The sequence below is a fragment of the Rhynchophorus ferrugineus genome, unplaced genomic scaffold (assembly GCF_030347505.1).
Source record: "Rhynchophorus ferrugineus isolate W39M unplaced genomic scaffold, kcgeb_rfMv2 rfM1, whole genome shotgun sequence".
Lineage (NCBI taxonomy): Eukaryota > Metazoa > Arthropoda > Insecta > Coleoptera > Curculionidae > Rhynchophorus > Rhynchophorus ferrugineus.
In genome coordinates, this window is record NW_027472580.1 from 37,849,451 (window position 1) to 37,873,907 (window position 24,457).

The following is a 24,457-nucleotide window of genomic DNA, read 5'->3' on the forward strand; positions in this document are numbered from 1 at the left end:
CCGAATCCTGCTGGGGCATGGTCGTACATTTATGTTTGTGGTTGTTTAAAATTTGTGAATATTCTAGGCGCCAGAGTGTAAAATCCGAGAGGAAAAATGATCGATCCCAGTCAGGCCAGTAACCGGGTTGGTAAGACCGGATGTCTTCTGGGATAATTTCTAAAGTTGGTCACTTGCCAGTCGTTAGACTGTGGTTCGGAGACCACGTTAAACTTTAGGCCCACTCCAGATAAACGCATAGTTGGTAAAAGGAGGCTTTAAAATATATTTTTTAAAAAATTCGATGAAATTATGAAATCTCTTATAGTAAAATACTAACTTTGTATCCTAACATTGATAAATAATTCATATTAACAACAGATGTTTCAAATTTTGTAACTTGTGCAGTTCTTTCCAACTTGAGGAATAATGATAAAATACAATGACCGAAAGCTTCTCCAATATTAACAAATACGGAAATAAAATACTCAATAACCGAAATAGGATCATTGTCAATTGTCTGGAACATTAAATCATTTTAAACCTTATCTCAATGGAGTAAAATTTTAATTAGCCACCGATCACAGACCAGAAATAATTAAAGTCTTGAAATACAAAGATATGTTAATAAATTATTTTTAAAATTATTATTTTAGTTACAATCACACAGTAGTTATTGGCGAATCTATTATAGGCAAATTTAAATTATTTGCCTTGATACATTTTAGTTCATTTATTCATGTATGTTTTTTTTGCGGTTGGTTGCATAAAACCAATTCAGCCAAATATAATAAATAATCCAAATAAAACCGAAGGGCCCTAAAAATTTAATGTTGAAATGCGGAAAAATGGAGAAAACGAGACTCAAACATTTCATACAAATATTACTACTATGCAAAACTAAATTTTATTTAATATTGGGATATTTTAGTATTTGCGAAATCTAATTAACAAAAAAAATATTTAGTTTGATTGTGAATTAGGTTAACGGATTACAGACTTCAGATGAACGGCAAAATCATAATATGCAGCTGGCGGCAAATGTGTAAATATCCCACTATACCAACGCTTATATATATTTTCCCTATATGTAAATTCTAATTTACTATATCGGCAACGTTGCAGTCCGTCTGACGTCATTTTGCCCTCGAATGACAGAGGTTCAATGGTGTTTCCATTCGCTAGTGTCATAATAGATCCCTCAAATAGGGACGTCGGCTCCGACATATTATCGATATATCGGAGAAAAAAAAATTGAATTATATAAGAACAAAATTTAAAAATATTTGGTAACTTAATTTAAAAATATTTGGTACTTAATTTAAAAATAATAAGGTTTGGTTTTGGATATTTAAAAAATATCTTTTTTTAAACATCCAAATATCATCCCTACCTAAAAGTAGGGAAATAGTTATTCTGGGACTATATTATTATATGTCAGAAAAACTCTATGTCTGTGACATAACCTCTTTGTTTTTAGCAGCGCCGTTTCTGTAAGTTAATGTTTATTTGAAAATGAGTGATGCTAGTGATTTCAATTATTCAGACGATGAAATTGACGACAAAAGTCATACAAAGATAGTTGAAAATGTCTTGAATATCAATAAGACTCGTCACCTGAAAAGACCTGTTAGAACAGAACCGACATCTCATGTATCTGAATTTAATTTGGTGAAACCTATAGCTGGGAAATTAGCAAATATACAGTTAGAAAAGTTAACAAGGGTTTTAAAAAATAAAAAGAACTGTGTTAATTTAAAAGAGAAGTTTGAATCGGCAAAGAAAAAAGCTAGAACTTTACCAAAGCCTTTAGAAAAACCCCAATCTGAAAAAATATCTCGTTCTGTTGCTTATGAAAGAAACCGATTCTTATTTGACCGATGGGAGGCATTTGTCACCTCAAATAGGGCAGAGGCCCATCGTATTTTTCCAGTAAATAACGTAGAAAAGTTAAAGGTTCAAGCTAAAGAAGTTGAAAAACTCCCCCAAATGTGGACCTTTAAATCGGATTTGGAAAAAAAGCTTGATAAATTGGAAACTGAAGAATACATTATAGGTAATGTTAATGAAGAAAATACATATCCACTCACTCTCAAGGAGTTAAAGGAAAAACGCAAGGAAGCTGCTAAGATGAGAGCTCATCAAAGCTTTAAAGAAGCTAAAGCAAGAAGGCAAAACAAAATTAAAAGTAAAAAATTCCACAGAATTTTACGTAAGGAAAAGATTAAGCAAAAGCTAAAAGAGTTTGAGGAATTACAAAAGACTGATCCAGAACAAGCATTGGTAAAATTGGAAGAAATTGAGAAAGCCCGGGCTTTAGAACGTTTCAGTTTAAGGCATAAAAGTACAGGGCAGTGGGCTATGAACAAACAAATTAGAGCAAAATATGATAAAGAGGTAAGTTTTTAAAATGTTACATTAAATTAAAGATTGTGTATTATTTTTATTTATAGAGTAGAAAAGTTTTATCACAACAACTTCAGTTGAGTCGAGAGCTAACACAAAAATCAAAACAAATTGAATCAGATTCTGATTTTGAAGAAGCACAGGGTGAAACATTATCGCTTACCAATCATGATAATCCTTGGATAGGTGGTCTGCAACCAAATAAAGAAGTGTGTGATTTTGTTAGTGGTTATAGAAAATTTTGGAGTGAGCAAAAAGCCAAAAGTGAAGAACAGAATGATTTAATTTCCAACACAGTAGATGAAGATTTTAAGTTCCAATTAGATGTTGATCAACCCATCAATGATATTGTAGAACAGCAACAAGTAGTATCCAATCAACAACAAGAGTTTCCAGACATAAGCAAGAAAAAATCAAAAAAGTGTGTTGATTACAATATTATTAAAAAAGAAAAACAAGTAAATGTTAATAATATGTCTGGTGATTGGGATGTTGATGAATTTTTTGAAAATATTGAAACAAAAATTAAGAAAAAAGTACACAATAAAAGCAAAAATGATTCTAAAAAGGTTGTAAAATTAAAAAGCAAGAAAAATTTGAAAGAAAAGAATCTCAAGCCAAAAAAGATTAGTCTTGATATGCCTATACAATCAAAGAAACATGTTATAGATGAAGAAATGAATGAAACATCAGGTGTCAATAAAAAGGAGAATAATTCCAACATTGAAAATCTTAAAAATATACTTAATGGTGTAAAAGATGCAAATAATAAAACTAATGGAAAGATTAAAAATACAATTGGTGATATAGATCCAACTGAGTTTATGAAACCCAAAACACCCATTGAATTAGATTCTGCACTTCCTGATTTAGTTCTAGAAGAGGATCCTGAACAAGATACCCAGAAGAATATCATTATGGAGGCATTTGAAGATGATGATGTAGTTCAAGATTTCACCAAGGAAAAGAAACATGAGATTGATAAGGATATGTCCCAGACCATTGATTTAAATTTACCAGGATGGGGATCTTGGGCTGGTACTGGCATACATCCAAGAAAGCAGAAAAGACGAAGAAGGTTTATTGTAAAAATGCCGGAGGTGTTGCCCAGACGGGATGATAATAAAGGAACTCTAATTATAAATGAAAAGGCTACTGCAAAGGTTAAATTACATCAAGTAACTGAAATACCCTTCCCATTCAAATCTGTAAAAGATTATGAAGCAAGCATTAGAGCTCCCATAGGTAAAACTTTTGTCCCTGAATTAGCTTTCAGGAAGTTTACTAGGCCTGCAGTCCAGACTCGAATGGGAACCATTATTGAACCTGTTACTACTAGTCAGCTGATGGGAAAACCAGGGAATTGATTTTACATATATTTATACTTATTTAGGGAGCTAATTATATATATATATATTACTTTATTGATGTTTTTATAAATAACATTTCAACAATAACTGTATAACCATGTGCGTTTGAATCTATCATCTAAGGATCAATACAATAAAATTTTGTTTTTAAAATATATCAAAAAATATTTGTTTTATTTTATAAGTATTTTCGAATAATTTTTGGGGTGTATATAATATTTTTATGTCGTACAAATTAAATTTTCAAATGTTTGCAAATAATTTCTACATAGTTTAAACAGTTGAAAATATTTTAAACAGTTCGTTTTAAATTCTTATTTATTATGAAATGATTTATTTACAAAAAACGACTATTTTAATATATAAGCAAAGATTTCTGTAAATATTTTTTTCTTGGGCAATAAAGTAACTTTCTATAGATCACGATTTTATTACTATAGTCAGTATGTTGGATCTGGTTTAATATATCTATTATATCTTCATTTTCATTCATTATGTCATATCTTTATTTATTATATCATATTTAAAAGTATATTAAAGCTTCCGGATCAAAGCTATTGTTGTTAATTTTTAATTTAATTCATGTTGATTATTTACATCTCTGAATAATATAGAAGGATAATTAGTCCTGAGCATGATATTTATCTGAAATAACCAACTTATCTTTAAATATTTCAAAAAATAATTTACTTGTATAAAATGTCAAAAGTGACATTGTGGGATGAGTGAACTGATATCGCAATGGATTCAGAGCCGTTTGGGGCTAATTGTAAACATGTCACCAGAAAGCTTCGCAGTAAAAACTGCCGATGGACGTTTATTAGCCGAGATCTTATTTAGTTACAGTTACATAGCGCAAGAACAACTGAACCTTATAACCCACAGTAATTACGTGTCGGATTGCTATAATAACTTCAAGTATCTAAAGCTTTGGCTAAATGATCTACGCGTTACTTTAGAAGATGAAGATATTTACGAAATTGTCCATGGTTTGGGTACAGCTTCTTTGCATCTTTTCTACCAGGTCTACTTAGAATTTCGCAATAAAAGCAAATTAGATATAGTGATGCAAAATGAAATCCAAAGCCAACTAGGTACCAAGCATACCAGATTCGAAGTAACAAAGACAACGGCCAAAGCAAGTAAAGTATGTGAATTGAACAAGGATACTTGTACGTTGGCGCTAATAGGTGGCGATGCTTATCATTGGTATCGTGATCGTATGGAGTCATTACAAAGTCGTTGTAAAGAAGCTAGAAATGAATACATCCATACTATGATGGGCCTGTGTAAATCTGGATCAGAGAGGCGTGAATACAGTTTAGTGTTGCCTCGCAGTCTTGCGTTGTCACCTCGACAGTCGATGAGCATGGATCCCTTAGGACTCTGCAATGACGACATTTCCACTGATGACACATCATACGAAACGTTAGTGGAGATGCAGAAAACTGCCCAACAAATTCAACCAATCGTCCCTGATGTGAACATAGCTAACAAAATAATATCTGATATTAAATCCAGACATTTAGCCAAACAAGAGAATAAAATAATAAGAACCGAAATGCACTTGGAGATTCTGAATGAGTTCGAGAACAAGCTGAACGAGAACAAGGCGAAGTACGAGGATAAAGTAATAACGGACATCCTCTTGAAACAGTCTAATTACGAGAAAATCCTCATGTCGAAGATGGCACAGGTGAAGATTCAAAAGGAGTTTATGTTGGAGAACAAATTTATTCAAGGAGATCAGTTAAATAAAATAAAAGAACGGGAGTTTGTGAATTCCTTGCTCGTCAAAGAGAAGGACTTAAATCAGAATAAACTCGCGTATTATATGGAGCGCGACAGGCTGCTTCAGTTGCATCTCAGAGTCTGGAATGAGCGCATGCGTCTCAGGGCTCAACGACACGAGGACACGTGCGTCAAGGTTGTCCGCGATCTTGTGGACGTTTCGATGCACATTAGCGAATATAAGAAACGTTTTGGTCAGGAGATGAGCAAACGCGAAATGGTCGATCTCAAGCATCTGTTTCTGGGAGAGCAACCTGTAATAGATTCGTTCGCACCAATGGTGCGTCTGATTGAAAATAGCTCTGGTGATATCGAAGAGATCATCGACAAAGAAATAACGAGGCAAGATGTAATCGACATGGAAGAATTTGAAAGCTACATGAACTTTGAGTGGCCCTGGGAGTTGAAGAACGTGTCTACGACTCCTGAAATTTTAGACCAGATCGATTGTGGATTGAATGTGTTAGGCCATGTTGTTCATCAGTTATTAACAGCTAAATATCCCGAGTCCCCTGCTCCCGAAGTTCCCCATTTCCCTCAAGTGATAGTGCGCGTCTGTATTAACAGCTTCAACGATTTGAATTCTCTACCTATACTGCGAAATTTGTTGAAAAATCGCGAAATAGAAGTAATTCAAATGACACAGGCTGTTAATTATTGTATCGAAGCATTTAACAATGAACGTAAGAGAGAATATGAGATAGACAAGCAGGATAATAATAACGAGGTAAATTGTAGTTAAGTTTTTATCTCGAATTTTGATTTTTTTTTCTTTCTATCGACTAAATATCGATATATTGTAGCATTTTTATTAATACATCTTACATTAGATATGTTTAGTATAACCTTAATTCAAAAATTAATTTATTACTACTTTTGTGTTGTACATGCATTAATACACAAATAAGGCGAGTAAGGAATTAATACATCACTATGTATTTCCCAAATTAAAATAAAAGTAAACTACTTAAGTTAATTAGTTAGGAATACATTTTAGTAACTATACACATTTGTTTGGTTTGGTTCGCTTCAAATCAAGAGTCTAGTTCTGGAATATCCTGGTATGGGCACAAGGATTTGAATTTGCAACGTTGCCAGTTGTTGAAAATTATAGGCATATTTGAAGAATATAATAGAAACAGAACAAATTATCTTAAATTCATAAATTAACCTAATATTTCTGTTGATACTGATTCAAATCAAAGTTTTGGTCAATCAATATTTTGGTATATTTGTCCTCCCTTATAATATAAAAAATGTAATATGAAGGCACTTTTACAAGATGTTTTCATTTTAAAATCATTAAAAAAGAAAAAGAAAATAAATATGTAGATATTTATGAATATATAAACACTAAAATAATAAACCAAATTATAGTAGGTATTATTGTTATAGTTCTTAAAAATTATTAGTATCGATGAAGAGTAAAATATATATTATGGAATTCACAATTTAACCTAAAATCTGACTTGAAACTTAAGTTCAAATTTAACTAAGTTTACTGGTAAGGGCATTCGTAAGTTATTTAACCCTTTATAAACATAGAAAAGAGAAAATAAAATAACATATAGGGTAACACATATAATTTATTTATCAGTATATAAAAGCACAAGCATCCACTTATTTTTAAAATTGGTCAATAATATATCTTGTTCAGCACTAAAAAATACCTTCACTGTTTCATCATCACATCTCTTCGATACGCAAAAACAGCATGGAAACCTTTCTCTCAAATTATTCAATAAAATCAAGGAATGCAATTCAACTCCATATGCATTAAGCCTAGTGGAATATACACGTATACAATCCAAATTATCCTTCAATTATTATGATTAACATAGAATATGTTTTGCTTTGTTAATAAGTAGGATAGGTACCCAGAAACTAAGGTTATGGCTTATATAATATATTATTATTATATACTTATTGTATTATTGATCTCTTTTACCCATAGTTCAATATTTGTAACGTCAAATTGACCCGTCGCTTAAATTAAGCCTTGAGCCGGTTTAATTTTAGTAACAATATTTGTTAATAGCGACCAGTCTCATCATCATTTAGACTATTAATGTGCTTTAAGACAGTTATTTTGAATTTGTATAACTGTGACATTTTTTATAGACAAAGAAAGCGAAGTCAAAAACAACAAAAGCTCCAAAGAAGGGTGCAAAATCGAAAACGATGGCAAAGTCGTCCAAGACTGAGGTCAGCGAAGAGCCATCTAAAGAGTATGACAACAAAATCGTGCAAACACCGATCAAGTTTCCGTGGGAGGAAATAGAATTCTCTCGGCAGGCAATTCTGGGTAGAACCGGTCAGGAGCTGTTGGATGTAGGTCAACCCCTTACTGATTTCCTTTTAGTCGCGATGTTCATCGAGTACTTGAAATCCATTCCAAATCTAAAAGGTTGGGTGTTGATTAATTTTCCGAACAATTTCGATCAAGCGGTGATTTTGGAACAAGCTTTCACTGGTATCAACGTTCTGAATATGTCCGAATATGAAGACAAGAAAAGCATTTTAGAAATAGCGGACTTGGAAGAGGGCGAGAAGGATACATGCAGCTTGACCCAACAGCAAGAGCATACGCACAAATCGGAATTACTACCAGTTCCGTATAAGACTGAACCCGTCATTGTATACGACACCTTCCTCACAGCTTATATCAAACTAAAACCTTTCCCAACTGATGAACATGTCAGTGAGGATGCATCATTACCCCCCGGTTTTGAGGCATTGGAAGATAATCCCGATCCCCTCGACAAGTTTTATTCAGATACCGGCGTCAATTACTCCATGTACTGTAAGGATATGGATTTTGCAACTATCAAACACCTGGCTAAATTAGTGATTGGAGATTATAGTTTGCCATTAAAGTCATCTTTGGAATTATTCGGTACAATGGGTGATAAGGATGCCAACGAAGAATCGATGAAGGGATTGAAAGCCACCAAAAAAGGGGAAAAACTGAAAAAACCAAAAATTAAAGTGGAGAAGTCGAATACAGCGAACGAAGTGACTGCTTCGGAAAAAGAACCACAAGGTACAACTCCATATATTATATGTCTATAGCCTATCCAAAGTTATTTGTACATACGTTAACTAAATTTGTGATTTTAAAACATCGCAATGTTGCCGCATCAACTCTGAGTTTTAATTCAGTTTGGTTTTAACATACAACAAAATTCTAATCTAAATAAAATAATTAAACAAAAATACTATTATCAAATATAATTTATTTTACTATGTTACATTGTTTACATTAAACTATTTTCCATACCACCTATATGTTAGAGTTTTGGGCGCGTTTGTAATTGTATCCCCTGAAGAACTAATCCACTTAATTAACAATTGTATACCCAAGTAATATATTTTACTTTTATTAGAGAGTACATTACCCTTTACGTTTAGTTCTTGTATCCTTCGGTACATTGTTTCCTTGTAAAGACATTTTGATCACTATATTTTCTCGCTAGTTTGTTCTGTTAATACTTGTATAGATCTTTCTTTCTAAAACTAGATTTAATCATTACATTGTACTTAATGCATTTGCCATATATGTAAAACAGTTACTATTCTTTCTCGCCTGACACATTTTAACCAAATGCTCATATATAATCTGAACAGTTACACACATATCTGTGCACATAAATCTTTTACACTCTACTCTCTCTACTCTTTTATACTCTTAATAAGATTTCCTACAGTTATCATATTTTAATTATATACCCACTTTTATTTGTTTCTATTCTCATCAGCCTGTGTTAGAAATTGGCAGCATTGGATCATATCATATTCAGAAAGTTTCATTCAAGTGAATAAGTAAATTGTTAATTTCCAATCTATCTAAAATTTGTTCACAATTCTTTTGATCATTCATCATTGATTTTGATCATTTGTCAGTTTCTTCTTCAATGTGTATTATCGAGTTCATCCAAACCGAAGGTGTTATTAACCATTCCTGTTTCCAGCACGAAGTACAATATATCTGCAATCAATTATTAATAAATGTTATGACTAATAAAACGTAATCAATTGTTATTCCAACATTTACCCTTTTCCATCAACTTTTGTTGTCATAATACTATTTTTATTATCATCTTGCCATGAGTGACCGTTGGGTATATTAGTTCCATTCTAAAATATCCTCTAAATATCATCTAAATACATATGTTGAAATAATAAGTCTTCCTTCATTTTATTATATAGTTCCATTCTCTTCTATACTTTTCAGACTAATAGTTTCTTTGAATTAATTGTATTCAATTATGTTTGTATTGAAAAATCAATCACTCTTTTTATACATTTCATATATTTAGTTTCTGATAGAGCTAACATCAAGCTGATCTTGATTTGTCACCCGCTTCACCCCGTGACCAGCTTGTATGAGGACAGTTTTTCTTCGGTGAATTCAATATCATATTTTTAATTTTTTGAGATATTTCAGTGACCGTGTCCATATTAATATTCAGTGCAGCTGCAACACGCTAAAAACATTTTCAATAAAAATAGCAGAAAATTGATATTTAACAGTAAAAATCTCTCTCTAATGAATTTTACTGGGTACTGGTAAAAGGGCGCCTCCATTATCTCGTTCTTATTCAAAGTAACTGATTAGAGACGCAATATGTTGTGTCTGGCTTCGGAATTTTTAATCTGAGTAATAATAAACAGCGATTTGAAATTTATCAAAACAAGCAAAGCATTGAAACAACATTTGCCGATTTATAACCTCTTATCGCTATTGTTTTAAAGAATTTTGCATACGTTTGACAACCGCACGACTTTGATAGGCTAGTTCTGTTACACATTCGAACTTATCAGACAGCATTGTGTCTCTTTTCAACTAGAATAAAATGAAAATGAAAATATTGCCTGATTCTAAAACGAATTTACAAATTGCGGTAGGAAATACATTAAACATCTTGACGTATGTACAAAAAAACATTGGATAGACTATATATATTAAGTGCTTGTATGTATTTTGATTTATTAGTAAAAATCCTAAACGTCTAGGTAGATTTCTCTACCTAACATAATAATAGTTACATATATACGTACATTAATAAATAATAATCATATATAACAATAAAAAGTGACATCTGTCGGTAAGCCTCATCATCTTTTTATATAATAGTTTTTTATTTCCAAATTAGGTTGGTAGGGGTAGACTTTTTATGTATTAATCGCTTAGGTAGACTTTTTATGGAACGCTCAAAGTTGCATTTTCGACATTGATTAAGTTCTTAAAATATGTCGAAGACCTTCAAACAATTTTAGAAAGTTATGGTGATGATTGAATGAACTATGAACCAACAACTAGAATTGTTGGTCTTAATAATTTAAATGTTGGGATTTTAAAGTTTTACTGAGCAGGTATGGTAGGATCAGCAAGGTATACTGTATTACGAGCTACTAAAATCGAATGAACCAAATTGAAATTGAACGACGTATTGCTGTAAAAAAGACAGAGTAACAGACGCACTTTACAATTCTAAGAAGAATTCATTACAAGAATTCACTGTTCAGGATACATACAAGCCCCTAATAATATAACTCCAAACTTTATTGGTATTCTTAACTTTAACTATATATTTACTGTTTGACTATTTTTCAAATTATTTTCTTGGTGGTATTGCTTATCTTCATGTCCAAAAAATTACATGTTAGAGCGCATTTGGTGTAAATTTCTGTAAACTGTGTAAACTGTAGGACTTTCTATTTTAATGAAGACATTTTTGGAATCAGTAATTTAGAATTATCAAAATCTACTGATGCTAGTTTTGCAACCGAAATTAGTTTCTGAAAGTTAGGAAAATGTTTAGCCATTAATGAACTTGATCTAACAACTTTAATTTAGGATCAATAAAAATCTCCAAAATGTTGACCTTTTTAGCTTTCTGTACATTTTTTGTGTATATGATTTCATTGACTTTTTCAACGAAACTGATACTTTGTATAATTCACTTTTTAGGCAAAAAAGGTGCAAAGAAAAACTTGAAGCCAGTTATTGTGCACGAGGACAAGAGCGTCCAGGTGCCTGAGGATGATGAAGAAGTTGAGGTGATTTTTGTCAAGGAAGAATGTGATGCGGCTGCCATCAGCGCTGGACAACCCGGTTGGGATTATGTCAGATTGCCTGTGTCTGAGGAGTATTTGGTAAATATAATAAGTTTTAAATATAAATATCGACTTAAAAATCTACTTTTTATTCAGCCGCAGATTTTTTATAGATTTGAATTTGTGGTGATTGAAAAACAGTTTACTATTATTAGGTTTAACCAGACCACCACAACACAATATAATAAGTCAATTGAAAAATCCCCGGTCTGACATGTAGATGGCGGTACTAGAATTAAATCCATTTGTTTCTTAGTTAGTCCTAACCCTCAATAGATGCGCGGTTAAATTTGTCAGCTGTCGGATCATTAGTTTGTGAATTATAGCATTTAGAGTGAAACAACTTTTGTTATTGTGAAAAAAATGGATAAAAAGGAATTTCGTGCGTTGATAAAATATTGCTTTTTGAAGGGAAAAATACAGTTGAAGCAAAAAATTGGCTTGACGCTGAGTTTCCGGACACTGCCCCAGGAAAATCAACCATCAAGGACTGGTATGCTAAGTTTAGACGTGGTGAAATGAGCACCGAACGAAGACGGTGAAGGCAGTGGATGTCCAAAGAGGTTGTTACCGACGAAAACATTTTAAAAATCCACAAAATGATTTTGAATGACCGTAAATTGAAATTGAATGAAACTGCAGACACTCTAAAGATATCAACTGAACGTGTACATCATATCACTTACGAATATTGGGTATGAGAAACTGAAGCCTATTTTGAAGCAAAAGACAAATCGCACTACAAAGATGGTATCGAAAAGTTGGAGGGTCGCTATAATCAGTGTATCACCCTTGAAGGGAATTATGTTAAATAAGAAACACTAATTTTGCCAAAAAAATGTGTTTTACTATGGTAGGCCAGGGACTTTTCAATTGACCTGTTAACGTAATATAACATACACAACTCAATACACTTTTCATCAGCACACAACTACAGTTTAAATCGACCATAAAGTTCATCTTATTTTTGTGTTGAAATAAATCCAATTTTAATTAACTATCGCAGATCAAGTGAGAAACAGTTGCAATTATGGCATCGATGGCTGAAATTCCTGGTTCAAAGCCTAGATTAATAATAGGTCTAGTTACTAAACATGAATAAAGCCCAAGTGCATATATTTCTGTTCTTGTAAGATCCCGGAAATTACTAAACATCATGAGATACTATCTCTATCAATTTTCCTTCATTCTAAATTATTCGATTAACAATAATAATGTATATATTTGGTGCATGTATATTGATCAGCTATTGGTAAAAATGTGTTTATATAATGTATAATGTACAACCGAACTTAACAGCTAAATCTTATTATTTTGACATTTCTTTACATAAAATAGCAGTTTCCCATTTACTATTATTGAGTCATTCAGTGTATACAGATGCTAATAATGGATCTCTCAAAATTGCATTTTCGACATTCATTACTTTTCTTGTTTGACTTGCTGAATAAGCCCATCAAACACTATTAGAAAGTTATGGTGATGCTGCTGTGTCATATCCCAAGTAAACGTATTAAACAATTTATAGAAATACTAGATTTCAGTTTGGATTTCGAACTCACCACTCGACATTCGACCAAGTCCACAGAGTAATAGCGCCTGTAGAACAGGCATTCGAAGAAAATAAATATTGCCTTGCAATATTCCTGGACGTTTCATAAGATTTTTATGTGGTATGGCATTTGGGATTAATATATAAAATGAGCAAATTGTTACCTCGAAATTACTGTCTACTGCTGGAATAATATCTTTTCGAAAGAAAATGTAGAGTCTCGCATGAAGGGGCATTCTCAACACTGAATCCAATTTTGGTTGAAGCTCCACAGGATAGTGTCTTGAGACCACTTCTATATCTGATTTATATTGCTGATATCCCAACAATAAAAGAAACCGTACCTGGAACATACGGACGATACAGTTTTCATGACAAGAGATGTATAAGTAGCTGTCAATAAAATCTATAAATGGACTAGATAATGGAGAATATAGCTTAATAGCTCCAAATCTGTCCATGTTAATTTTGTATTGCAGCGAAATAACAAAAATTTAATTATATCTCTAGACGGATGCACGATTTTTCAAGCACAATCAGCCAAATACCTTGGAATATATCTCAATGGTAGGTTAAACTGGAACCATTACGTTAGACAAAACGCAGTGCAGATTAGACTCAAAATCAAGCAACTGTATTGGTTAGTCGGAAGATACTCACAATTTGACCTAAAATCAAAGATATTGGGTAATTAGTCAATCATAAAGCCAGTTTGGATCTATATAGTGCAAATATGGTGTTGCACTAAGACATCAAATCGACTTGTAATGTAGCGCACCCAAAACAAAGTTCTACGATTAATTACCAATGCTTATTGTTACGTAACCAACGAAGAGCTGTACGACGCCTTCGAAATCAAATGGATACACGAAGTGATCCAAGATTTTGCACTAAAAGATGAAACAAGGTTGCTAAATCACAGCAGCGTGGAAGCTACTACAGCTACTGGACAACACGCAAGAAATCAGAAGACCGAAGCGAACCAAACTAAACGAACTAGTTTAGTTTTGCATAAGTGTATTTTTATTTTTAGCTTAAGTAATTTTAGTAGATTTGCTTTATTTTAATTTAGGAAATACATACTAATATATTAATCCCGTACTCGCCTTGCTTGTAAATTTATGTAAGTACAATAGAACAGTAGTAATAAATTAATTGTAAATTAAGATTGTACGAAAGATATCTAATGTAAGATGTAATTAATTAAAAAAATATTCCAAGAGTCGGTTTTGGCGTAAACGATTTAAAATTGGTTATTTTGATTGTATTGGAGATCCTATCCCATCTATATCGCCACCAAAATGGAAAAATCGTTGCCAAAAAGTATTGCTACGTATATAGTGGGATCAGCAAGGGATTAAGAACTACTAAAACTGAATGAAACTGTTACTGCAGATGTCTATGTATTGTTGCAAGAAATACTACCAGTACGGAGTAACAGACGTACATTATATAACTGTGACAGCTTGAATGGGAAATTCTGCTGCACTCAGCATAGTGATTTGTCAGTGCACTGTTTCGAAGTGTTGAGGAAGTACGAAAATTGATCGATGATTGAATTGTCAGAATCCATCCGAACCTAATGTTATATCGACAAGGAATATTCACTGTTAGAAAGCAAGCAGTTACTATAAGTAATTATTATATCTAGTAGCATTATAAGTAAGTATTGGTAACGTTATCGATTAGAAATTCTCTGAAATTACAGATATCGTTGGCTTCATTCTGGGAGGTTGTGGAGGAAATCTACATAAACGATATGAAACAATTGTTTTTCCTGAAGAGAACCAAAATGAACTTGATTGTCCCATTCACTCAGTACATCAAAGAAGCCATGGAAACCTGTATCGAAAAACCAGACTACAAAAGCTATTATTTGGCCAAGTTTCAGAGAGCTTTCAACGCTTTTGACCTGGACTACCGTAAAGATAACGAATACAAAGCGGAAATGCATTGTCGGTCAGTTGACGTGAATTATTTTAAACGTTCTACTAATAATCTGTTGCAGAATTTCGGATTTTCAGGAAAAAATGTTCGAAATGTGTGACGAAAAAATGATTACAGCCGAAAATAAAAGATGTAAAATAATCAAAGCCAACTGGGCCCCGAAGGAAATGTGCGCCTTGGTCAACGACTACATCAACATGATGCAGATCGAACTGGATCGATACGTTGAGAGCATATGGTTGATCGATAATTATTATTCCGGTATTTTCACTAATAAGCCGATCGCTGGTGACATAACCGAAGATGAAAATTTGTCGAAGGTGACATCTATTGGTAAGCCTCATAATTTTTTTATATATATATATAATAGGTTTCTCCAAATTTCAGTAGGTATAATAGTCACTTAAAAAAATAGATTAATGATAAATAGACTTTTTATGTATTAAGTGCTTGCTTGTTGTTTAATTTTGGTCTGTTGGTGAAAAGGCGACATATTAATGTAAAAATTGCTATTATTGATTTATTCAATATATGTGTGGAACTAATCATGGGTCACTTTTAGAATTTAGTGATGTTGCACAGTCATATCCAAATTGTCGATTTCAGTTCCAACAATTTAAGGGGAGGTGTTGGAAAGAGTTCAGCGAATCAGCGAAGTCAGTGAAATGCAAGACCTATTGAACGAAAAGCAGCTTTCAGCTTCACAGTTTGTGAATTAATTCTGTTCTGACGTTTATATGCCATGGGAGAGATCCGAAAGGAAGAAAAATTGACTGAAATACTATACTAGACACACCAATGGCACGGCTAGCGGAAGGCCCGTACGTGTTTGTTCTTGTTAGTTACATCGTGGACTTCAGATTTCTGTGAGTACTACTTGTGATGAATACGCATAGTAGTTTGTTTACTCACAGTCTAATAGTCAATTTCGTTGAATCAATTGTGTTTTAAAGTTTATTTGTGTTATGTTTACGACTTTCATCTATTACTTAATATGGCTAGTACAGCAAAAAAACAAAAAGTGCAGGATGGTAAGTGCATCAGAGAATTTCAATCTTGGCGGATTGACAAACATGGTATGATTAATAAAGGCGATAAAGCAGTGTGTGTTTTATGTTCTGGAACAGCGGAATGTAGAAAATCGTCTGTAATGCGGCGTTTTGAAACAAATTACAAATCCGTTAGTCAAAACAGCGAACCGGAGCAAAAGGAATTAATTGTATGTACAATTAAAGATATAAATAAACAGTAGATGTAAATATGTTGGTAAAAATGGTCATACGAGTACTGCAAGTTACTCAGCTGCAAATGTCACTGCTTGACGAAAGTACTGACGACATTAAATCTGTACGTTTAGCTGATTTTGCTCGATATTGCGTGGAAAATGTCATCAGAGAAAAATTAATTGCGATAACATCGTTGTTAACAACATCAAAGGGAACATTTATTTGTACGGCTATTAAGAACACGTTTGTTGCGAAAGAAATCGATTTAAAAAAAATTACAGAAACAATTGATGGTATTTCAAGCATGGTGGGCATAGAAAATGGATTCATAAGTTTATTTCAAACAGATGTAGGTTATAACAGATGTAGGTAACAATCTTCATATGTTAAGAGCGCTTAACATCTCCTGATAATATTAGGCGATAGTCACAAAAATAATCGGCCTTATTGTTAAGTTATTGAAGAATTTATTTCTGTGGTTAATTCTTCAATCAAAGAGCTTTTAGAGAGATTCTCCCAATTCAAAGAATCATTTGATAAAATGGACTTATAACAGTTTGATTGGTTGGAAATTGAAGAATTTTAAATGCAGCTGATTGATTTCCAATCGAGTTTAATATGGATTCACTAATTGATTGAAACAAGGAAAGAGTTGGTATCAATAGAAACAGAAAGACTGATAAGCAACATAAGCATAAACGACAGTAACAAAATTTTGGAAAAAAGGAATTCATTACCATTTAAATGCACATTTAACTGTTTGAAGAAGCTGGCTCGTGTTATTTCACCCATATTTTCATCTCGCTACGCCAGCGAGTCATTATCATTTGGTACGCATGTAACGTATTTTTTTATATACAATGTTTTAGTGCACAATCAATAGTAAAAATTATTTGACGGCATGTCTATGGCTTCATTAAACATTTATTTATAAAAATAGCACGTTCATGCATAAAGGTTCGCCACCCCTGTACTACATCAATTCCTTATGAGTTAATCCAAGAGAGCTATCCAGTCGACATGGACATCGGAGCGGAATATTCATGGCCATGAATAACGTATAATTTTGTTGTTGCCGATGAAAGCAAAACTGCAGAACACATTACAAAAACGTTATTGTAAAAAAAAAAACAGCCATAGCAACTCACACACGCAAAATAATTTTCTACGGCAGCAAAATATTTTCTAATAATAACACGTTGTGGAAGTTGAATCGCACCCAGAGTACTCACCAGGTATAGTGTCTTTTGATTAACACTTATTCAGTTCGATGAAGTATGCTGGGTTTGAAAAAGCACTGTCCCAAAATAATTGAATTTAATGCAGTAATATCGTTATTTCGACAGGGTAATTTTGATTTCAGTTTGGATTTCACCTATTGTTATGAACGCATCTGGTCGATCGCATGCCCGCACAAAAGTTATAGCGTCTTGAATATATTCTTACATATGACGCGGACTATATATGTTGATGGAAGAACATGCAGTATTTTGGATATCAGTTGTTTCATCTACATTCCTGATGATAGCATCAGGCACATGGCAAAAGGCAATGTAGGCCTCAGAACGAAGCTTCGCTTGATTAAACTTAATGTATCCTAATCGTGCACTTTCAATTTTTATACATTTCATATTAAAAATATATAGCTAACGACATCGAAGAATGTTATTATCTTGATTGGCAAGTATCACCAGTCGGTAATGCGTATACGTTCATCGCGCTAGCTTTCTTGTTAAATTATGTGCCTGAACAATAAAGAGATAAATGAGGTACAAATAAATTACTTGTTCAAATAAATTCAACAATGTATATGTTGTACCTGTCACTGGATTTCTTTTTTAATAATTAAATGATATCCATTTTCTTCTTTCCAAAATATTAATGTATATTGTAAAACATCTTAAAAACGATGATTGTCTTGGATCATCTGAACCTTAATATTTCTACCTTGTATACGTATATCCCAACGTTTAAATGGGTCGCCAGCCATAACAATTGCAAGTTCATTAACAGTTGGTACATTTATCGTGCCTACCAGCATAGACCGGCCGATTCTCCTTTATACTTTAAGAGAATGCTTGCTTTTTTTCCGTATTGTCGATGATATCTTGTGCATGTGTCTCGACTTTCCTTTACACGTGTGTTTGCAACCTGGTGCCATAATTTTATATTATCGGTCAAGTGCTCTTGTGTAGTTCTATTTAACCGATAGTTACGAACTATTTCTACATTATGTGTACGCCAACCAATTATCTTGATAGTTTTAATGAGTACAAAATAAATAAATAAAGTAACATTGTAAGTTAATATTAACAGGATGTAGACGAAATTTCGCTAATATAACTAAGCACATTGGGAATAAAATTTGACAATGACAACATTGTAAAATATTACCATATGTTGGCAATGTTATTTTTTATTATTTAATATATTACTGTAAATTAGAGCACACTGTATAATGTAAGACTGTATAAGCAATAGTCTACAAGGCGGGATGAATATATTAGTATTATGGGAATTAAGTTCAGTTCACAAAATATAGGGATGTTAAAAGGATATTTCCCATGTGAACCATTACCTGTGAATAAGTTTAGGATTCATTTGAAATCAGAGGGTGCGAGTGACAATATAAGTAGCGGGAAATTTAAAATATTTTAATAGCAATAATAGCAATAATAATAATACTACTAGTAGTAGTAATAATAGTAAAAATAAAAATGCAATAAAAGTTTTAAAATACATTTTATTTAGGTATATGTATATATACCTAAATAATATATATATATATATATATATATATATATATATATATATATATTATTAGCTATTAAACAAATCATTTTAACTAAAAAGGAACCATAAAAACACAGTTTACAAAATAATACATGTCAGCCATGTTGAAAAATGCATCCAATTTGAGAGACGCTTTCAACAAAAGCTTTGTCGAAAAAAATTAAAGCAAAATTATTTGTATATAAATCAAATTGTTTCCATAGGAGGTATATAATTACCAAAAAAGTCGAAAATATCCAGTAACTTCCACCAAATATAAACACACGTACTCTATTATTTCTTATCTTCTAGAACAGTGTGCTGAAAGCTGAATATGTCAAATTTAGCTTTGCTACCAAATTTAAACTTCAAACCTCCTAGCCGCAAATGAACAAATAAAAACACTGTTTCCTATGCGTCTATATAAGATACCCTTCTAAATTCTCAACATTTCGTGGTTCACTTTAATTTGATCTGTTGAGGACGGTATGTTTTCATTTTAATATATATCAATATACTATAATATAATATTAAAATGATTCTACATATAGCAATAGCCATTATTGACTACTGTGACTCACCAGTTGAAATAAAAAATATTTAACGGGCGAATTTACGCAGAAAATTCAAAATACGCATGAGTAAAATTGAATTCGGCGAACAGTTTGAGCCAACTAGGTTTCAAAATTGTTCCAGTGTTTTAATGCGCGTGAACTTTGCCTAGTTCCAATGTTTGTTGCATGATTTGCAGCGCTTGGTGACAAACAGGATTTTGTCCCAGGGTCAACAAATTTGAGTAAGAGTGGAAACAACGGGGGGATTATGAATGACATAGGTTTTAGTTGAGAATATAACTCCGCTTTTTCCTTGTAATTTATATATTGCTATAAAGTTGTTTTTGAATGATAAGTATATGTTTAATATCTATTAATGATTAATAATAAAACATATAATTATATAAAAGTCAGAAAAAAAACATGAAAGATTAAAATATTTATATTTTACTTGAAATAATCTTGTTATGATATCTGAAATAATGTTTAAATTTGATTTCTATTTTGTAAATGGTAATTATCAAAAACGTGTCATAAAAATATGAGTTGTCTTTCTTAATGTTCATTGAAGGAAATTAGCTATATTGATACTCTCCGTAGCATAAAACTTGTTAAATATGGAAAAACTATTTAACAACTGATGAGAGAAAATAAGTTTAATAATAATCTCATATAAAATAATTATTAACAACATAATAAATTAGGTTTGTGAAGGTTTGTCGGAACAATTTTCATGTATTTTTCCATATATTATTGTTCGGAATATATGTGAAAGTTATGGAAACAGTAGAAATAGCAATTTATTATATTACTCACACATACATATAATGTTACTCCTTCAATTTTTTCCAAATTATGTCTGAAATGTGATTGTTAGCAAATTTATTTTTAGTTAATTTATCTTCTTATAAGGACGGTGGCTTTTCCATCCAAATCATTTTGTACAGGTCAGCTTTTATTTTTTTATACTACTTAGCTGTTGTGTTTCGAATAATTTAAACACAGTTAACAACTATTTGTCCTTGAAAACAGTAACTAAGTTTCTAGAATATAATCATGTACCACGCAGTAAATACAAATTCATACCTTTTACTGTATTTATATTGTTATTTGTACCTGTATATAATTCTTGTCTATGTTATTGACGGATGAATTGACTGATGACTTGATTTACACGTTTTGAGCTACTAGATAAAGGTAATATTCTTAATTTATGGTTTTATGAAATTTTCACATATACAGTCTTTTCTCTTGAGATTTTCTCTGATGATTTTAATTTTTTTTTCTTCAAGAATCTACAAATAGAATACTAAAGTTTTAAAAAATTCTTATTTAAAAAAAATGTATAATGACATATTCTTACCATAATCTTCAAACAAGTTGGATTTCAATATTATTCGTATTTTCTTTCCTATCATAATTTTGTTTGTGTTACTGTCAATACAGTTCTTTAAAAAATGCTTAGACGGTACATACTATTTTAGCAATAAACGAACCAAACGATGAAAAACGTCAAATGATTTTTGGAGAACTAAACTTTCCGAGAGGAACCGAACGGGTTGATTTCGATCACCAGAAATCAAAAAGTTTTTGAAAATACCGCGAACGGGGAGATATTCGCCGAATCTTCCTGCAGACCCCGAACCCCCGCTTCGTTCATATCTGTACTCACCATTAGAATGTAATGATAGGGTTGTTGTTTCTGTTTCTCTTCTCATACCAATTTACTTCTTTGGTGTTGTTGTTCTAAAGTATTTATTTTACTATTTCTATCAATTTGTAGACACGGTGGCCGTCAACAACATTTTTGAACAGAGAGATAGCGAAATTGATATGTCCCAATTTAACGACTTGTTCGCCAGTATATTGCAAAAGGCCTTAGCCTCCATCAAACGATGCTTTGCAAATTCGCAGGCCAATTATGATAAATTCAAGTCTATGGCCGAAAGTACTAAGCCAAAAGGCAAAACCACGTCTCTTAAATCTAAAGGTATTTTATCTACTTTTATTTATTTAGTCTTATAGTACTTTAAATGATTTTTATTTCGTTTCTTTCCCTATGTTTGGTAAATTTCAAATTCAATCCTAATCTATTTTACCTGTTAAGATTGTTGTGAATAACAATGTTTTCATTGTTAGGATTCATGTTGATCTATTGCTAGATGCACTAAGTAATTATAATGTTTCCATGATTTTAGAAGAGAAGGTATCCATAACTACCAGAGCTGACGGGGACTTAATCAAAGAGAATTTGCCAAAAATATTGGATGAATGGCAATGTGCAGCCAGGGGTGAAGTCGAGAGAGCGTCCTTACGACTTGAACTGATTAAATTCAATGCTCTAGAAAGTATAGGAGAGTTTATGCGAGCAACTGGTGGCGCATTCCATCAAATTTATGATGGCATAAGAAACAAATACCGTAAAGAAACCGAAAGCATACGTAAGGTTTGTCAACTGTTCCAAACAGCCGTGGAACAAGAGAGGCCTTTGCAGAAAGAACTAATTTTCAAAGGAGATACTTTTTACATCAACCCTGAAATCAATTTATTTGAAAACCCTCTTCCCGTGCCCGATTTAAGGGGTGAAGAGGTGGAAGAAGACTGCTTCACCATATCGCAACTTTCCAAACTGGTAGACATCCTTTTGGATATCAGCCCTACCGGGTATATTCCAAAAATCAGTTTTGTCTATCTCATACAGGATATTGTTTGCGATGCGGGAGGATTTCAGTCAATGGTGCCACCGGCGTGGAAAAAATGTAATTCTTACGCCATAAAAATGATAATCGATGAATTATTTGATGAGTTGGAATATGTTTATTGGAAAGATTTTATCGTTTATAATATCAGAATACCATTTCCTGCTGAAAATGAACTGATTCTTGTTCGAAAACTATTGAGAAACTGCGACCCCGACTGTACGGAATTAGTTTACAATTATCAGTTTTATTCTATCAAACTATGGTTTGAGTTTATGTATAAAACAGAAGATTCTGATAAAATTCAAGATATTAAACGGCTGTTGATGAAGATGTATAGTGTGGGACACGATCAAATTAATTACACAGCCTTATTGTTGGATTTTTGTAAGGATGACAATCCCATCGTAGGGTTCGCCAAAGCTTTGGAATTGTCGCTAGGCAAACTGATATGTTGGAACAGGGACGATGGGGAAGCCTTCAAGAACTCGCATTTACAAAAGATCGCAGAACACGATGAGAGCGTCCGATTAAGAGATGCAGAGATAAAGGATCATTATGATGCCGTTCTTGGCGAATTGGAAAAGATTGTTGATCAAATCGTTCTCATGGAAGAAGGAGTGGTTATTGAAGATGTTACCAATGAGCAACCAAGAACAAGGAAAAGTAGTATACTAAAAAGGCATATTTTCAATGACGAAGATACGAAGAAACGATCTAGCAAAGATGAAGACGTGAAGTTTAAAGAGGAACATGATGTTAAATATATTGAAGATACTGAACTTTCAGCGGTGTCAGAAAACGCATCTATTGTTCAAACTCTTCCAAATAATGTCGATACGGACGCATCAGATTATTTACAAATGACTTTCTTTCTACCATTGGATAATTTAGTCAATGTAATTACAGCTTCATTGCCCTGGCATTCCAGGGTTCACCATCATGAAGATTTGAGTTTTTTGGAACAGGTAGTATTTTTACACACAAAACTGGCCAATCCTGTGTTCAATATGTCTGTCCTATGCCATGAGTATTTAAATAACGAGGAATTCAGGAAATTATTAGCGCTAACAAAGAAATTTACATCTAAAGATCCACTTACAATAATTAAGACAGTAATGCAGAATGAAAAACAATAATATCTATGTATTCCTAAATATAATATAGTTTAAAACAAAAGATACTCAAATAGAAAGCCTTAATTAAGTGATAACGACAGATCGTCAACATTTTCGGCACTGAAATCTTGATCTTAGATTATCTTAGAAACTATAAAAATATGACGTGATATTTCAATAAACAAATTAGTTTAACTAAAGGTTGTTTTTTTTTCAAATGACTGCAATATGTCTTCTCAAATTGGAAGGTTCGAATTTGACAGCTTGTAGCAGTCATGTTGATTTGGAGGCCATATACCAAGTCGCTATGGCAAATTTCATGTTTGAATGTACAAATCATAAAATGTTGTTGCAAGAAAGTATATTCATTGAATCTCTAGCACTCCTTTGTAAAAAACTATTGTTTCAATTAATATGTGGCAGTAATTTTAAAATATATTTTGTTAATTAATAATAACAAATTTTGCTGATTAATATATCAAATTAATTTCATACATTTTATCTAATAAGGGTACATGTATTTTTGTTACTAATATATCATTACTATTCATTGTCGACTAACTTTACAACTGACTTAAAACTAGGTACTTATCTCGGAAGATTTATTGGTCCCCTCTTAGTCTCTAATAAAATAAAATTTAGCAGTAGTTTTTTGTGTTTTACAATTTGGTATGTGAGTATAATAATTCAAGAATTTCTATATAGTTTTATAAATATATTAATTGTTAAAATTATCCTTGGTAATCAGACTAGTAACTTAGGGACATTAGACAAAAGATCAGTCATAATATTGCGAAAAATAGGAAAAGGCATATCTCCCCATCTTGCCCCATATGTCGGGTAATACGACACCTCCATCTAGTAACATAAGGTATGAAATTCCCATACTAATTGGGTTGGCAAAGTTCACAAGCATGCGTGAC

General features: G+C 32.3%; 2 protein-coding genes across 2 annotated transcripts; both read left to right on the forward strand.

Annotated features, from left to right (window-relative positions):
* Positions 1-1,423: 1,423 nt before the first annotated feature.
* On the forward strand, positions 1,424-4,172 carry LOC143196951 (U3 small nucleolar RNA-associated protein 14 homolog A). Its single transcript, XM_076404927.1, has 2 exons — positions 1,424-2,376; positions 2,433-4,172. The coding sequence occupies exons 1-2, from the start codon at positions 1,495-1,497 to the stop codon at positions 3,750-3,752; spliced, it is 2,202 nt and encodes a 733-aa protein (XP_076261042.1). The 5' UTR covers positions 1,424-1,494; the 3' UTR covers positions 3,753-4,172.
* A 304-nt stretch (positions 4,173-4,476) lies between these two features.
* LOC143196956 (sperm flagellar protein 2) lies at positions 4,477-23,646 on the forward strand. The gene is made up of 7 exons (XM_076404941.1): positions 4,477-6,273; positions 7,668-8,589; positions 11,521-11,705; positions 14,927-15,177; positions 15,227-15,498; positions 21,501-21,707; positions 21,916-23,646. The coding sequence occupies exons 1-7, from the start codon at positions 4,477-4,479 to the stop codon at positions 23,553-23,555; spliced, it is 5,274 nt and encodes a 1,757-aa protein (XP_076261056.1). The 3' UTR covers positions 23,556-23,646.
* The last annotated feature ends 811 nt before the right edge of the window (positions 23,647-24,457 follow it).

What these genes read in the sequence shown, in the direction of transcription:
- LOC143196951 (XM_076404927.1), top strand. Translation starts at nt 1,495, where the DNA reads ATGAGTGATGCTAGTGATTTCAATTATTCAGACGATGAAATTGACGAC. An exon ending in GAGCAAAATATGATAAAGAG is followed by an intron (nt 2,377 to 2,432) that starts GTAAGTTTTTAA and finishes TTTTATTTATAG; the next exon opens with AGTAGAAAAGTTTTATCACA.
- LOC143196956 (XM_076404941.1), top strand. Translation starts at nt 4,477, where the DNA reads ATGAGTGAACTGATATCGCAATGGATTCAGAGCCGTTTGGGGCTAATT. An exon ending in CTGTGTCTGAGGAGTATTTG is followed by an intron (nt 11,706 to 14,926) that starts GTAAATATAATA and finishes CTGAAATTACAG; the next exon opens with ATATCGTTGGCTTCATTCTG. An exon ending in AAAGCGGAAATGCATTGTCG is followed by an intron (nt 15,178 to 15,226) that starts GTCAGTTGACGT and finishes AATCTGTTGCAG; the next exon opens with AATTTCGGATTTTCAGGAAA.